The sequence below is a fragment of the Cebus imitator genome, unplaced genomic scaffold, assembly GCF_001604975.1.
Source record: "Cebus imitator isolate Cc_AM_T3 unplaced genomic scaffold, Cebus_imitator-1.0 Scaffold391, whole genome shotgun sequence".
Lineage (NCBI taxonomy): Eukaryota > Metazoa > Chordata > Mammalia > Primates > Cebidae > Cebus > Cebus imitator.
Genome location: NW_016107706.1, coordinates 1,095,842 through 1,113,229, shown reverse-complemented (window position 1 = coordinate 1,113,229; position 17,388 = coordinate 1,095,842). Strand labels below are relative to the sequence as shown.

The 17,388-nt window shown below is 49.0% G+C and overlaps 1 protein-coding gene across 3 annotated transcripts in view; it reads left to right on the top strand.

The window, feature by feature from the left end:
• The first annotated feature begins 2 nt into the window (after positions 1–2).
• The window catches only part of TTC21A (tetratricopeptide repeat domain 21A), a 29,758-nt gene continuing 12,372 nt past the window's right edge, over positions 3–17,388 (top strand). Inside the window, exons 1-12 of one of the 3 annotated variants that reach the window (XM_037731290.1) lie at positions 3–170; positions 1,365–1,494; positions 2,319–2,429; positions 3,143–3,309; positions 4,701–4,823; positions 6,689–6,846; positions 8,760–8,844; positions 10,546–10,644; positions 11,630–11,822; positions 15,716–15,813; positions 15,971–16,171; positions 16,897–17,026. In XM_037731290.1, coding sequence (XP_037587218.1) covers positions 144–170; positions 1,365–1,494; positions 2,319–2,429; positions 3,143–3,309; positions 4,701–4,823; positions 6,689–6,846; positions 8,760–8,844; positions 10,546–10,644; positions 11,630–11,822; positions 15,716–15,813; positions 15,971–16,171; positions 16,897–17,026 — 1,522 coding nt within the window. In that variant the 5' untranslated portion in view covers positions 3–143. Of the gene's footprint in view, positions 171–1,364; positions 1,495–2,318; positions 2,430–3,142; positions 3,310–4,700; positions 4,824–6,688; positions 6,847–8,759; positions 8,869–10,545; positions 10,645–11,629; positions 11,823–15,715; positions 15,814–15,970; positions 16,172–16,896; positions 17,027–17,388 lie in introns of all 3 variants that reach the window. The other 2 variants (XM_037731289.1, XM_037731291.1) reach the window with 2 other exon arrangements.

The following is a 17,388-nucleotide window of genomic DNA, read 5'->3' as shown; positions in this document are numbered from 1 at the left end:
CTCCTAGCAACCCGCCTGCAGCTCCGTTTCCAAGGACTGTAACCTGCAACCGCCCGCCGCAACGGGGTGCCCACGGTCCTGCCGCGGGAATCCCGCTCCACACCGCCGCCCAGACCCGGACTCGGAGCTGCGAGCGCCCGGAGATGAGCAGCAGTGACTCCTCCCTTATGGTGCGTGGCCCGGCGCTGCCCGGCCTCTCCCTCGTAGCTCCCCGCCCCTGACCCGGCGACCTCGTGCCAGGCTACTCTCCTGCCACCCTTCGCTGTCCTCAGCTACATCGGGCGGTCCGGCCCCTTTTTCCCCCACTCTCCCTGGCAAGCGCGTCTTCTCCACTGAGCCCCAAATTAGCATCCCTGGTTCTTGAGCTACCCCATACCCGCGCATCCCATGTCCCTCATTACCCCTTCTTGTCATGATCCCTTCTTCAACGCAGCTCACTCTACCTGTGCCTCCCACGCCAGTTGATGGCATCACCATTTAATCTCCTAGCCTTAACTCATACCTCTTCCCTACACCCATCTTCTAATCCTGTCTACAAGAAATGCCAGCTCCTCGATGTCTCCTGGGTTTTCTTTTCATCTTTGTATCTTCTTGCCCAGAACCAGCACCATCTCTCCCCCTGAGCGCCTGTAGCAGCCTCCCTCCTATCTGGTTTCCCTGCTCTGGCTCTCTTGAGCAGCTGTAGTTCCCTACTGCGACCAGGGCACACACCCCCACGTGCAGAAGCAGCCAGAATGGTTATGGCAAAAATGTACATCTGAAAACACCCCTCGCCTTAGAACCATTCTGCTTTCTGTTACCCTTAGGATGGTGTCTTGGCTCTTTCATAGGGCCCACGAGGCTGTTTACAGGCCAACCACATCTGTTCCCAACCTAGCACCCACAAACCTTAGGGGAAGTGAAACTTAGCTTTAAAATCTCAGCCCCTTTGTCAAGCTGTAGTTTCCATGGGCCTAAGCTTCCTTAACTGTGAAAGACACTGAGAGGACCATGCACAGGATAATGGATATGAAGCCTACAATAACTTGCAACTACAATTGGTATAATTTTTCTTATTATTTGTCCTCATTTATGCCTCTTCTTCCCTTCCTAAGGCAAAAGTTGGGTTGAATTCCCCATCGTAGTTGGACCAGAATCTGTTGTTAGTCCCCCAAACACCTCCAAACTCCTTCCTGGGAAAACTGCATGGAGCTGCCCCCAGGGCTGCTAGAGGACAGGATGGGGCCTGAATGTTTCCTCTTTCTTTTCCCTTTGGAGAACTGAGGAGGAGCGGGGGATAAGAAGGGAAAAGGTCTCACCCCATTTGGGAGAGAACAGAGACTGAGAAGGTACTGAGCAATCGCAGCATGTCTTCCTTCATACAGGCTGGGATCATTTACTATAGCCAGGAAAAATACTTCCGCCATGTGCAGCAGGCTGCAGCTGTGGGTCTGGAAAAATTCAGCCATGACCCTGTGTTGCAGTTCTTTAAAGCCTATGGAGTCCTCAAAGAAGGTAAGGACTTGGCAGTGTTGGTCTTGTGACCCCAGGCATTAGCCCGGCCCTAACACTCTGGCTCCACCTGGATGCCTCCTTGTATCCTAGTTATGGTCCCATAAAAACAGTTTCACACTCAGTGACTGGATTCCCACGGGAACCCACAGAAGCCTAGGTAATCCATATCAAGTCAACTTTTGAGACCTCAGAGCATTCACTATCCCTGCTCCACACCTCGGGTTCCCTGTCTGTAAAATGAGTAGTTGGAGAGATAGCTGCATGATTCTTGAAGTAATTCCAGGCCTGGAAGCTGAGAACTGGTAATACAGGCAGAAGAGGAGGAAGAGGTAGGTGTGGGGACAGGTGGGCATGGTACAGGTACAGGGAGAGGAGTGAGGCCCATGGAGGTGCAAATGGGCTGACATTCAGAAGGTGGTCCTGGGCTGAGGACCAGCTGAATGGCCCATGGCCATGTCTGGGGACATGGAAGGATCAATGTAATCAGCGGCTCTTGAGCACTAGCTGGGAATGCCCTTCCTGAGGTCCTTCTTCAGAACTGACCCAGCTAATAATTGCAGCCTCACACGCATTCCCGCAAGTATTCACAGGTACACCTTTCAGGTTCAAGATCTCCAGCTCCTAACAGCCTGGACCATGCTACCAGCAACTCTTTCAGGGAGCTCCAGTCTTCAGGGAACTTGGGTCATTGGGGACCTTTCAGACCAGTTAGTCTTCTGATTCTGGGCGAAGCCAGGTAGTGCTGAGCCGTTGGGTCAGCTACAGAGTATCACGTCCTCTAGTCCTGGAGCTTGAGAGTATAACTATGTGGACTATCTTTTCAGAGCACATCCAGGATGCCATCAGTGACCTGGAAAGCATCAGGCATCACCCAGACGTGTCTCTGTGCTCCACCATGGCCCTCATTTATGCACACAAAAGATGTGAAACCATCGGTGAGTGCTGCCATGCTCAGCTAGGCCTGGCCCACCAGGGGAAAGAAAACCCTGCCCCAGAGATACACAGCCCCTCCAGGGCTGCCAAAGGAGGTGTGTGCCCTGGTGGTTGCACAGATGCTGTTACCCAGTGAGAAGTGGCTAATGCTCCTCTCCCCCGGGAGGCCTGGAAGAGGACTCCATGCCTGGGCATAATTGAGTGGAAGCAGGCAGAGACCGTAACAGAGGGAAGGGTCCATGCTCCAGACCCCAAGAGCTGAGGAAACACCCTTTTTCTTTGCCAAGATCTTGTCAGGAAAACGAAGCCAATATATATATAATTCTACTCCTAATCTCCACCCCTTGAGAGTCAAGGAGAGTGTCCAAGAGAGACTACCCACTACTGTTTCCCCACTCATAGTAAGTTGTGGGCCTGAGGCTAAGGATTTTGGTTTGGTCTGCCTGCTCAGCACACTGCTGGACACAGAGAAGAGAAGAGAATCTCAGACAGCATACCTGAGCCCAGGCCAGGACAGCCCCTGCAGCATCTCAAGGGTAGGGACTGCTGGTTTCCAGGCCTTGGGCTGAAACACAGCATGCTGCATATGTTGAGGGAGACCCACAGTGTGTGAGGAAGACCCAGGGGTAGTTCCCTGGGTCCTCCATGGGCCCTGCAGACCCAGGCAGACTTCCTCATCCTAACTCTCCCTCTTCCTTCACTCCTGGATTCACAGACCGAGAAGCAATTCAGGAGCTCGAGTGCAGCCTCAAGGACATACGCAAGACAGCCAGTGGCACTGCCCTGTACTATGCTGGCCTCTTCCTCTGGCTCATGGGCCGCCGTGACAAGGCCAAAGAGTACATTAACCACATGCTGAAGGTCTCTAGAGGCTTCAGAGAGGTACTGACGACACTATGGGGATAGCAGCCAAACACGTCACAGCAGATGCCACCTTACTCCCACAGAGGGCCCTGAAGCTGGGGGAGAGCCACACCCAGCCACTGACAAAACGCCAGGTCTCACAGGGGCCCAAGCATATCGTCGCTGGGCTTAGCAGAGGACATTGGCATTTGTCCACAGAGTCTGATCTCTAGATAGATTTTCTACGGCTTCCACCATATTCTTAAGAAAAAAAATTTTTGAGACCTGACTGCAGCCACAACCTCCTGGGCATGAGCGATCCTCCCACCTCAGCCTCCCAAGTAGCTGGGACAATAGGTGTGTGCCAGCACACCCAGCTAGTTTTTAAAGTTTTTATAGAGACTGGGTCTTGCCATGTTGCCCAGGCTGGTCCAGACTCACTGGTTCTTTTGAAAACCCAAATGAGCTGGCCACACGGCCATTCCCACCCTGTAGTGCTTGGCCAGAACTGAATGGTGGCTCGAGCAGTGCAGCCACTAGACTGTACTGCACTAATGTGGGAGTCGGAGCCTCAGCCTAGGCCATTCCTTCTCAGTAGGGTTGATATTAATTTTCAAGGATGTAGATGTGGTCCCTGGGGAAGGGATGAAAAAAATCTTACTCTTTATGTGCAAAACACAGATATACATACAGTACACAGTAGACAGATACGGTATATCTGAGATATTAACATTTCTCAGAGGGGGAGGGATTGATTAGAAAACAGTATCTAAAGAGACTCCTTAGGATAGATAATAGAAAAGAGCAATACTGATCTAGGCCATCAACAAGGGTGCTTTCAGGCAGGGTCTTCCAGGTCTACTTCCCAGGCCTGGCCTCCCCCTCTGCCAGGAGAGACTGGGGGAAGGCTAACGTGGAACCAGTGAGGCTCATGAGCTCAGAATGGCTCCTGCACACCCCTCAGAGGGCTTTCTGGGGCTTCCTGTGCAGGGCCAGGTCTTGTGCTGGCCTAAGGAGTGGAGAGATCAGGAGTGGCCCTGCCTAGGCCCCCATGTTCGCTCCCGACCCCAGTGTAAACAGGCAATGATAGTACTAAGGTGAGTGTGCCTTAGTAAGGTCATGGAGAGCTGTGAGGGTACAGGGAGGGAGGTCTCCTAAGCGGGGGCCTCCGAGGCTGAGTTGTAAGGAGTGCTAGCAGGGCATGAGGTGAAGGGGTTTGCTTGGGAGTGGGAGGGGTGCTGCAGGGCATTTCCAGATGAAGCAACAGTGGGAAACCTGGCCGCGAGAGAGAGCCGACTGGCCTGGGATCTGCATGTGGCTGTGCCTGGCAGGGCCTCAGGCTGCCAGGTGGCAAAGTGTGGGTCATGTGCAGGCTAGGTCGAGGCTCTGCAAGACCAAGGACTTTATCTTTCATCTTGTTCTCATCCCAGGGCTATGTGCTCAGAGGCTGGGTGGACCTCACCTCAGACAAGCCCCACACTGCGAAGAAAGCCATCGAGTACCTGGAACAAGGAATTCAGGACACCAAAGATGTGCTGGGGCTGATGGGAAAGGTGGGCAGTGGGGAAGGGAGAGGTACAAGTATTCCTGGCTGGGGCACTGGACCCAGAGACCCACCGGGTACCCCCAGGCCAAACCCTCAGTCTCCAGATGTCTCATCTGGTAGATGAGGAGCAGGGGTCCAGAGAGGTTCAGCAACCAACTCAGGGTAGCACAGCAGTCCAAGGCCCACTCTACTTCTCAGATTTCTTCCTGCTTGATCCGAGTTTCTGTCTCATCTGCATGGGGGTCTTCTCGGTCACTTTCCCGAGCTCTGTCCTTCCTTGACCCTCTCAGGCTTTCTCCTGCCTCTTTGTTGGTTTCATTCAGTTTCCTTCTCCCTTCTTTTCTTTTGACCTTCCCATTTCACTTTTGTCTACCTGTTAAATACATTTGGTGTGCTGTAAGAGAAGAGGTATATATTTTGCGTGTTCCGTATTTTCTGATCTTAAGTTTCTTTTTTCTCTTGTGACCCTCATTGACTTAATCTTTAAGAGAAAAAATGTCCTCATATTTTCTTCTGACTGTCTATATTTTTAATACAAAAGAATATGTATTTATTTAGGAAAACAGAGATCTAAAAATCAAAAACTGAGTCACAATGGCAGGCTTCATCTTACCACTCCAAAACAAGTGGAAGCATTTTAGCACAGTGTCTTCTAGTCTTCTTCCTATACTTGTGTCCAGGGTGTGCATTAGGTTGGTTTTCTGGGTGCCAGAAAGCAATGGAGATTATTGTGAGCCAGCTTACCACAGAGCACCAGGGTAGCAGCACCTGTGGAAAGAGAAGGCGGGCTGTGAACAGTCACAGCAAAGGCCACAGCCAACTCTGTGGAGAACTCTGGAGTCAGGATGCCCCTTCAGTGAGCTCCCCATCGTGCCTTGACACTGGAGGTGGGCTGCCCCAGGGACGGGTGTGACCTGAGACAAAGCGGCTCCCTTCAACCATGGGTGATTGCTGGAGGGAGACTCTATTAAGAGAGCCATCAGCCGCCAACTCTCCTGCTCCTGACGGTAGGGGGCTAAAATGTTTTGTATAATATTCAAAATGTCAGTTTGAACATGGATGTAGCCAGACCTCTATTGTATGGGCAGAATGTAATTTACCAACCCAGTCCCCTATTGTTTGGATATTGGGATTGTTTCTGGTTATGCACTTAAGTGCTGCAGTGAACATGTTTATACATAAATCTTCATTATATAGAACAATCCACTTGTTTCTAATGACAGGTCTCTTAATGGGGGTTACTGTAGGTCTAAGGGAAGCCAGCTTTTCATAGTCCAATTTCAGGTCTTTTAGAAGCATTGCCCCCGGCCCTCAGGGCTCCTGTGTCATGACTCAGAACCTGGTAGCTGGTGTTGGCTGGCAGAGGCCGTGACCCCAGCCCAACAGGCCTTGAGAGATCAACAGCAAAAGAAACTCCACAGCCTTGCAGTAGAAGTAGTTGCCAGCAAACCCTGACTGACTCAGAATTGCCAAACTGGGCCTTGGCGAGCAATTTCAGTGACAAAATACAGAAAAGTGAATGGGAAATTTATGGAACTGGAGGTGCCCCATGACCTCACCTCTCCCCTTCAGGGTGACCTCACATGGCCTTGCCCTATCCCAGGCCTGCTGACTGTCCCAAGCTTGGGGCTTAGTCATCTTCCCGAAGCCCCTGCTCTTCCTGTCTGGGAACCCAAGACTATTGTAAACCTTGATATGTCACTCCTTCTCCCAGGGACTTTGAGGGGCTGCTGGCCCAGCTGAGAGGGCCCACAGTGCCCTTGTGTCAGGTTCTGTTTCTGTTTTCATGGAGACACTGAGACAACTCCCCTCCCGCAAACTCCCTTCACGGGCACTGCCTTCATGGAGGCTCTTCTGTCTGAGTCCCGACAGGCGAGGTACCTCATGATGCAGCAGAAGTACTCAGAGGCCCTGGAGGTGGTGAACCAGATCACTGTGACTTCAGGGAGCTTCCTGCCAGCCCTCATCCTGAAGATGCAGCTGTTCCTAGCTCGGCAGGACTGGGAGCAGACAGTAGAAATGGGACACAGGTGAGCTACTGCACCTTTCCAAGCCAAGGGCACTTGCACGTATCTTACCATCTCATGGGATGGGGAGGCAGGAGGACAACACAGAAGGGTAAATATCGCCCATAGAGGAACTGGGAATTGTGCTATGGCCAAATTGGGAGGAGGAGGAGAGAGATGATGGGTGTAAGCAAATGAAATACTCATCATCACGTGAGGCTGGGAGCTGTGGCCTGTGGTGGCTAAATCAAGAAACAGGGCTTATCATTTAGAAGAGACAGGGAAGGACCCATCAAAAGAACTAAAATTTCTATTTTATATTATGAAATCTATATGATATTTGTATTCTAATTTATTAATTTATGCCTTTTTTTTTTTTTAAAGTCTTGCTCTGTTGCCCTAGGCTGGAGTTCAGTGGCATAATCTTAGTTCACTGCAGCCTCGAACACCTGGGCTCAAGTGATGCTCCCACCTCAGCCTCTCAAGAAGCTAGGACTACAGGCAAACACCACCATACCTGGCTATTTTTTAATTTTTCATAAGCTATTTTTTCTTATGTTGTCCAAGCTGGTGTCGAACTCCTGAGCTCAAACAGTCTTCTTGCCTCGGCCTCCAAAAGTGCTGGGGTTATGGGTGTGAGCCACCACGTCCAGCCTAATTTCTGTTCTGAACTTAATTATTTCCTGCCCATTACTTTCTGCCAAAGTATTCTGCTGTTGTATTCTAAGTCTTTTTAAAAATTTTAGTTTTTATTTTTATGTTTAAATTTTCAGTTTGTAGAGATGGGATCTCACTGTGTTGCCAGGCTGCTCTTAAACTCCTGGCCTTATGCAGTCCTCCCACCTGAGCATCCCAAAATGCTAGGATTACAGGTGTAAGCTACCATGCCTGACCTATTTTCTGACTCTTGAATTGGATGCCTGTCTCAACTATTTTCAATTTTACTTTAGAATATAAGCATTTAAGTCTGTGGGTGTCCCTCAAGGTACCATTTTTGCAGAGTCCACACAGTTGAATATGTAATATTTTTCCATATCATTTGGCTCCAAGAATTTTCTAATATCTATTCTGATTCTTCTTTGGTCTATAAGTTATTTTAAAGTGTGCTATGGTTTTTGTTAATTCTCAAATGTATGAAGTTTACAGTGCTTTTGGAAGTATCAGAAATGGCTAGAACTTTTTAAATGTTGATTGTGCCTAGTCATGTTGGAATTTAGTATGTGAGTTACAGTAATCTGCTATTAAGCAGAAAGTCATTCCCTGATAGGCTGAAAAATGGGAAGGAATCTTTCTATAAAGAAATAGAAGATTGAAAACTTCATCGTATGGTCAGAAGCTATAGCTTCAAGATGGCACAAAATTAAAACCAAGGTTCCTTTTCCACCTTGCAGTGACAGACTGCCCCGCCAAGTACCTTTCTGGCCACCTCCAGACACTGGCACTGTGGTCATGTCTGGTTAGTTGGGTTATGAATAAGTTTCTGTGACAAAGATACCCTCAGATATACAACTTAAATAACATAAAAGATTATTCCTCCTCCAGGTAAAGTTTGGGCGGTGGCTCAGGGCTGGGATGACAGCTTAACTCTGGGGAGTCCCTGTCTCCTCTGTCTTATTGCTCTGCTATTGCTAAAATAATGCTCACATGGTCCACATTCCGGACAGTAGGCACGAGGAAAGGGCAGAAGGGGAAGGCGTGCCGGTAGGGCACAACTGGACAGCACACCCCTCACTTGCACTTCAGACCTTAGTCACATGGCCACACTTAAGCTGCAAAAGGAGGCTGGGAAATGTAGTCTTTATTCTGAGCAGCTTGTGCCTGGCTAATTTGGGAGTTCTATTATTAAAAGAAGAGGGGACAATCAGAAGTCGCCAACACACCATCTCAGCCTTGCCTATCAATACTCGCAATTCTTGTGCCTCCTCTTCCTCCTTCAGAATCCTAGAAAAAGATGAAAGCAATATTGATGCCTGCCAAATTCTAGCTGTGCATGAGCTTGCAAGAGAAGGAAATATGACCACAGTAAGTTATTTGAAGATTCAGAAGGTGAGCCTTGAAAAACAGTCAAGGAGGAACCCCTCATAATCTGTGCCCCTGACCCAAAGCCTTTGTAGGGAGACCCTGGATCTCAGCTCCCCTGCTCCACCTCTATGCCCACTGCCAAGGAGGCCTGCTCTGGTCTGACTCTTTGGGTCATATAGTTTGGGAGTCAGGCAGCATTAAGCAGTGAGACGGATGCTAGGCTCTGCCAGGTGTTACGTGCGGGAGCCTGGGCAGCTGTCCCACCTGGATAAGCGTCAGGCTTCCTGTTTGTAAAGTGGACATAATTCTACACAGCAGTGAGGTTGTGAGGAGGACTAAATGTGACAAGAAGTGGGAGAGTTGGGAACAGTAGCTGGCACACTACAGTAATTCCACCAATGCTAACTGATAGTAGAAGTCATAGCAGTGTTTCCAAATTAGGCAATGCCATTTTATTTAGGGGTAGTTGGAATGGCCCAGGCACTAGCTGGGTAATACCTGGCCCCAGACATGCTCCTGAGTCTTGTAGTTTTCCGAAGAAACTGAAAATAGTCCTCAAATGCAGTCAGAAACACCTAGAATTCTTAGTGAAACCTCAATACCAGGCAGGTTGTCATTTTCAAAAAGAGGTTGTGTTTTTAGCCAAAGCATTGCCTTTTAGATAAGTGAAATACATTGCCTCAATGGAGAGCATGGGAAACCAAGAGTCTCTAAGGAGGAGTCATGTGGGAAGGGGAAACTTCTGGTTCCTTCTGCAGAGCTCTGAGATTGTGGGTTTTGTAGGAAGGGGTGAGGTAGAAGGGAGAGTCCGTATTTAGGAGGAACTTGACAGAAGGGCTCCAGCCCTTTTCATCTCTGGGTAGGAATAAGGGATAGGACTCTCCTCAGCTCCCTGTGACCCCAGAGCCCTAAGCAGGCCTTCCTGGGGCCTGAAAGTTAATCTCAGGGACGGACTTAGCATTTACCTAACTGGGATTTAGCATTAGCCCCTCCTTCACTCCCACCTCAAACCTTGGCTGGCTACCCAGTTTTAATTTTGTTCATACTTACTGAACAGAGTGGACCCATAACCACCCTGGGTTTTGCTTTTGGCACTTCTCTGCATCTGGGAACTAAGAATTCCTTACTCCTATGTGGGGAGTGGGAAAGAACCTAAGCTTTGGAATCTGTCAGTGACCAATTGCTCAACCTTTCTGACCTTTCATATGTTGGACAGGGAAGTTTGGATAGTCACACTGACTTACATCTGACTCATGTCAAAATGGAGCAGAGGCTCCTGGGCCAGCATAGTCAGTTTGTGCTGGCCTGGCAGGCTGCACTTGGACACAGTGAGGGCTAGCTCCTGCCTCTGCCTGGGTGGGTCCGAGAGCACAAACTCAGGATCGGGGCCACTCTGTGGGTTAGCCCTGCTCTATAAGGAGCTGTCAGAAAAAAGAAAAAAGACAAAAACTCGGGAACAGAGGGGCAGTGCCAGCTCTGGGTGAATAGTGTTCCCAGGAGCTCCACCTATGGGCCTTTGAAGTAATTCAGATGCCTGGGCCACTCCAATCCACTGAAATCTGAATTTCTAGGGGAGTTGCGCCTGGGCATGGGTATTTTTTAAATCTCCCAGCTGATGCCACTGTGCAGCCAGGGTTGAGAACCACGCCCAAATCTGACTTTGCACCTTGCATGTTGACATTCTCTGTTTTGTCCCCACAGGCTACCAATCACGTTCGAAATCTGATTAAGGCACTAGAGACGAGGGAGCCCCAAAATCCAAGCCTCCATCTTAAAAAAATTCTTGTGGTTAGCCGACTGGTAAGAAGGTTCTTTTCTGGTTCTGAAATGGTGCTTCTCCCTGCTTTCCTTAGAGGAGGCCTGTGCTCCCCCAGGGAGCTCCTTGAGTGCCTTGCCCCTCCCTTCTGGCTCAAACATGTCCTTTCAGGGTAGTGGCTCATAGCCTACTTGCCTCTGGCTGATAGCTGTGACATGTGAACTCTATGTCCTTAGCCTAGGTGCCTCTCAGAGATGCCATGAAGATCAGGGAGATGGGGTCTGACAGTGCTTTTAGAGTGGACTGTGCCTTTTTTGGGGAAAGTGGTTGATATCACAGCTGTTACGCAGCAGAGCCATGCCCAGTTCCGGCCTCCAGTGCCTGGGTACCCAGTCCCCATATTCTTTTCTGTGGAAGTGACCTGGGAATGGCCTGCCTAGACCTCTCACACATCAGGAAAGGTCCATCTAGACCAGGTTGCCAACAAATCTGTGTCTCTTTCAGACCCTTCAGCCCCAAAGCAAGATTTACTAGAAGTAGTTGCTGTAAGAATGAAGGCAGCTCTGGGACCTCAGGAACCAGAACTGTGGAGTTGCATACCACCAACGCTCATCTCTTCCTCTGTGTGTCTGATTCTCTCTGCCTTGTTCTCCACACGTGGCAGGGAACATGGCTGATGGCAGCCTTTGGGGCCACTTCTTAATACTGAACACAATGAAGTTATTTCATTCAGCTTCAATTTTTGAAAAACCTGTTGGTGAATCCTTAGACCAATTACTGTGGCCAGACAGGGGATAGGTCCCTCAGAGGACCCTGTGGCTAGAGGCAGGTTCCACAGATGTGGCCAGTGAGAGGTTCCCTGGGAGCCAGACAGCTCCACAGACCCAGCTGCCCAGACACAGAGTACCTCTTGAGCTCTCCTGAGCCTACCCAGCCGTGCCTGCCAAACTGTCCCCCATTTCTGACATGACCTTGCTCATCCAGGCAGGACTCACTGGTCTCTCCATTTACATCTTCCTGTTCTTGCAGTGTGGAAGTCACCAGGTGATTCTAGGGCTAGTGTGTAGTTTCATCGAGCGCACCTTCATGGCCACCCCCTCCTATGCCCATGTGGCCACAGAACTGGGCTATCTCTTCATCCTGAAGAACCAAGTGAAAGAGGCCTTGCTGTGGTACTCAGAGGCCATGAAACTGGACAAGGACAGCATGGCTGCTTTGACAGGTGCATGCAGGCGGGGCAGGGCTCGGAATGGGTGTTGGGAGCCAAACCGGGTGGCTTCCATGGATCCAGAAGAGACATGCTGGAAAGCATTCTCCTTAGAGGGTATGTGCGTTTGAGGGTACATTGTACAATAGAGCGTCTTTCTGGGAATGCACAGTATAGATGTAAGAGGCACAGGAATCCTCAGAGGTATGGTCAGAGTCACTCTGATCTCCAGCAGACCTCTGATGTCTGTCCACACTCTGACTCCTCCAGAAGACGGACAGGCTGAACCTTATACTCAGCGGACCCTGCCTCTTCTCAGGCTGCCCACGCCAATGTTGGAGACAGCTCTACTCACCATCAATCCCCACGTGCAGAGCTTCTCGATTTGCGTCTGTAGACCCTCCTCCAGGGCTCTGAGCTGAAAGACCACCAAAAAGAGTGGTTCTGAGAGTTATGTATTTCCCTGTCTGTCCAGGCACTTTTAAAAATCCTTTCTATACATGTCAAATGAACTTTCTACAGCACCATTTTCATTTTACACATTTTTTAAAGCCCCCTACTCCATGGTCTGTGGTGAATTCTGAAACAGCAGTGTTTGGTTTGGGTTGAGGAAGTTGTGTGGTCCAGTGCTCAAGGCAGGCCGGCTCTTGCCCTGGCTCTGAGTAGCTGTGTGTTTGAGGCCAAATCACTTCTCCTTTCTAAACTCTAGGCCCCTCATCTGCACGGTTCAGTTGGCAGAGTGGTCGATCTTGACTTCCGGTTCGACATGTCAGGCTGACCTCCTCAGACCCCAAACCCCATGAAAATAATGAAAGATATCTTTAAAGGGTAATGCGCCGGGCATAGTGGCTCATGCCTGTAATCCCAGCACATTGGGAGGCTGAGGCGGATAGGTCATTTGAGGTCAGGAATTTGAGACCAGCCTGGCCAACATGGTGAAAGCCCATCTCTACTAAAAACACACAAAAAATTAGCCAGGTGTGGTGGCGGGCACCTGTAATCCCAGCTAATTGGGAGGCCTAGGCAGAAGAATCGCTTGAACCCGGGAGACAGGTTGCAGTGAGCCGAGATGGCGCCACTACACTCCAGCCTGGGCCACAGAGTGACACTCCACCTCAAAAAAAAAAAAAAAAAAAAAAGTGAGTCCATCGCAGCCCTAGAAACAAAAGAGTACCTTCTGTGGACCAGAAGCTTTGAGGAATTTCTAGAAGATGGAAGGCAAATGGTATCCAATACATGGGAATTCCAAACAGATCTAGAAACCCATAAGCTAACATAGGCAGAGGTGGGTTAGCTACCAAATTTAGTGAAGAATTTACCAGCTTTCCCCAAAGAGTTCCAGGCAAAACCAAAACTGGAAAACAGGAGCTCAGGGTCACCAGAGGCTGAGTGTGAAAGCATGCCACGGGCAGTGAGAGCGATCACAGAAGGGTGACTGGAACCGTGCCCCGGCCAGAGGCTAGAATCCAGGAGGCGTGTATGGGTGTTGGGGCAGGAGGGAGAGGAGCAGAGCTCTGGATGATTTCCCACCATCACAAGCGACACGAAGGAAAAAAGGACTTGGCTGCTCAGCACAGAAGCAAAATTCCCTAGAATGTTCCTCCACCAGGTTGAGTTCTTCTCTACTTCCTCCTTCAAGGGGGAGAGCCCCAGCAGTTAGCCAGAGGAAAGTGCACCAGTCAGGATGTCTGTCCCACTCCCAACCCGAGCCGAGCCCACTCGTGTGTCCTGGAGTTACTATATTATCTATCTATGCTGTCTGGTGAAGTCAGTGACCTTACAGTGTGTGAAATGTGCCTAGCTGCTGACACTCATCATTCTAGTCCCTTCTTTACAAATCTGCTAGCAGTCTGAAAGATGAGCCAAGTGGAACCTGCAGAGCAGTAGCCTCTAAGGAGGAGAGTTAAGGCAAGTACAGGAATGACTTTTCCTCCCAAAATTCCTTCAGTGTTTGGAGAGGCTATTGTGTCAGTAAGTAAAGGACATGCTACTGTGAAAAAAGTACAGCAACAAAAAAGAGTTGCCAAAAATCAAAAATGTCATTGTAAAAAATTTCATAGATGGGCCAGATAGTGGGGTGGATATAACTGAAAACTAAGATGGCGATTAGGAAGACCGTCAAGAATAAATATACCAAAGTAGCCAAGAAATATCTGTAGAAGTAGAATAGCTTGCTTCAAACAGATGAGATTTGACCTCCCAACATCAAAACATTTCGCAAAACCACAGCAATTAAGTCCCTTTGAGGCCAGCGCTGACTGGAATAAGAAATAGATATTTCAAACTGGTAGGTTGTTCAGTAACTCCTAGTTGGACACCCTGATATCCATTATGAAAAAGAAATAAAGATAAGCTCTCATCTTACACCACACTTAAAAATAAATTTCAGATGAATTAAATATTAAACATAAAAATTAAATGAAATGTGGGTTTCCCTGGAGATTGTAAACCTAACTCCAAACTTGGAAGCTGCAAAGTTTGGCTTTGTGGCTCTACATGGGGGAAAAAAAAAAAAATAGAAACTGCAAAGGAAAATATTTTACCAGTTTGACTATATACAAGCTAATTACTACATGACAAGATACCGTAAAAATACAGGATAAATGGCAAACTAATAGAAAACACTTGCAACAAAGGGTTAATAAAACATAAAGAGAAAAAAAAAAACCACCCCTGCGGAAAAANAAAAAAAAAAACAGGCAGGCTCTGAACAGAAAATTCACAGTAGAAAGGAAGAGGCTACTGGAAATATGAACAGATGTTCATTCTCCCTAATAGTTAAACAGGTGTTGAATAAAAACTAGTTAGTTTTCATGTTGCAGACTGGCAAACATTAAAGCATGTCTGAGGTTATGAAGAAAGGATATTTTAAATTCTTGATAGTAATATAAGTTCAGGTGTCTTTGAGGGCAAGTTGGCCTTATCTATCAGCATTTTAAATATGTGTGCCCTATTACCCATCAGCTCTCCCTCAGAAATTTGAGCATATGTAAATGTTCATCATAGCATTGCAGTATTTAAATACCAAAAACAAAGTACATGTGAAATCAGATGTCCTTCAGTAGGGCAATAGTTAAACTGTTACATCCACAGTGACATATTATGTTGCCATCAAAGAGAATGGGGTAGGTTTTTGTGAAGAGATGGGAATATGACTATCATATACAAAGTTAAAAAAAAAAGCAGACTGTGGCTGGGCACGGTGGCTCTCGCCTGTAATCCTGGCACTTTGGGAGGACGAGGCGGGTGGATCACCTGAAGTCAAACCCAAACCAGCCTGGCCAACACGGTGAAACCCCGTCTCTACTAAAAATACAAAAATTAGCCGGGTATGGTGGTGGGCGCCTGTAATGCCAGGGAGGCTGAGGCAGGAGAATTGGCTGAACTTGGGGGCAGAGGTCGCAGTGAGCCGAGATCGTGCCACTTTACTCCAGCCTGGGTGAAAGAGCGAAACTCCATCAAAAAAAAAAAAAAAAAAAAAAAAGGCAGATTGTAGGATGGTATGTGTGAAATGTGATTCCCTTTGTGTATGTGTGTGTTTTTAAACCCATTGGTATGCTCACATGTGTACATGTAAATATATGCGTCTGAGGTGTCTGTACAGTAGTAACGTGTAAGTACATAGAAAAGTGTTTGAAAGAATGTACCTCAGATAGTCCCTGGTGGTTATCTCTAGAGAGAGACATTGTGAAAGCCAGAACGTGAGCCAGGGGTGTTTTCTGTATTGCCTTAGGATTTGAATTCTTGACCATGAGCAGCGTTTCTCTTGTAAGTTTGTAGAGATGTTGGAAAAGATCCCCTGCCCTGAGACACTTTCCCTCCACCGCCTTATCCGTGCTCCTTGACCTGATGGGCTGCTGGGTGTGCTTCTGAGCTAGCCGTTCATCCTTGTTTTGTCCCACTTGCAGGGATCATCTGGTGTCATATTCTAGAAGGCCACCTGGAAGAAGCTGAGCACCAGCTGGAATTCCTGAAGGAGGTGCAGCAGTCCCTTGGGAAGTCTAAGGTCAGAGCTCCCTGGGGGCATGGGTTGCTCCAGGATGATGTCCCCTGCTGTCCTCCCACCCCCAATTTCCAAAAGCAGCCAAGGTGGCCTGGACCTTCACTTTGCCCCTGCCTCCCAACTCTGCCCAGGCTGGCATTGTTGGTCCTCTCTTCCTCAGGTGCTGGTTTTCCTACAAGCCCTCCTGACGTCCAAAAAGCACAAGGGGGAGCAAGAGGCCACAGCGCTCCTGGAAGAGGCGGTGGAGCTTCACTTCTCCGGCATGCGAGGCCTCCCTCTTGGCTCTGGGTACCTTGAAAAGCTGGACCCCCACTTCCTGGTCTGCATTGCTAAGGAGTACTTGCTCTTCTGCCCCAAACAGGTTAGAGGAAGGTCTGTCTTCATGGTGGAGATCCGGATTACAGGTTTGGATGGTGCCCACCTGAAGGGCAGAGGCAAGGACCTTACTTGGCCAGTCACAAGTAAGGATGGGGTGAGCTTTGGGCATCTGGGAAGCCCAGTGCTTTTCAGACCCAAGCGTACAGCTCACAGGTCGCCTGGAAGGTTGTTCCAGTGCAGATTCAGATTCTATAGGGGGGTCTAAAACCCTGCATCTCTAACAAGCTCCCAAGTGACACTGATGCTGCTGGCCCAGGACCACACTTGGAGGAACAGGGCACAGGCCCATGGCCCTGCCTTTATCCGAGACAAGAACTTGGCCTGCTTTTCTGCAGGAGCCCCCTAAGAAGTATGCTAGCCTTGACTTGTTTGTCCTGCTCTTCCAGCCAGTCAGGATTCTTTATGAGCAGGATAACATTTTTATACACCTTAATATTCCCCCAGTGCCTCGTCATGAGTCATTCAGCAGATATTTCTTGCGTGCGCTAATACGTGCCAGACACCAGTCTAGGTACCGGGCACACAACAGTGAACAGACCAAGGTTCACATTCTCTGGAGCTCATGCTCTAAGCACTAGATGATACAGAGGATAATAAATAAGTGTGGAATAAAGCAAAATTCCTTCACTGACTGTGTTCTGAGAGCTCCAGGAGTCTCTCTCAGAATTGGACAAACCTACCCCCACCTCAACCACCATGTTCCTGCAGCCCAGGTTTCCAGGCCAGATCTTGTCTCCACTTCTTCAACAAGTCGCTGTGATCTTGAATCCTGTAGTCAAAGCAGCACCAGCCCTCATCGACCCCCTGTATTTGATGGCTCAGGTCAGGTATTACTCAGGTGAGCGGGGGTCCTGACAGCCAGGTGGGGCCTTGCAAGTACCTAATGGAGCTTTGTGTCCATAGGCTCCTTGCCTGTGATACCACACACACACACACACACCCTACACACACACACACACACCCTACACACACCACACACACACCACACACCACACACACCCACCCCATACACACACCACACACACCACACACACACACGCACACCACATACCACACACCCACCCCATACACACACACCACACACCCCACACACACCACTCCACACACACCACACATCACACACCCACCCCATACACACACCCCACACACACACACAACCACACACCACATACACACACCCCACACCACACCCCCACACAC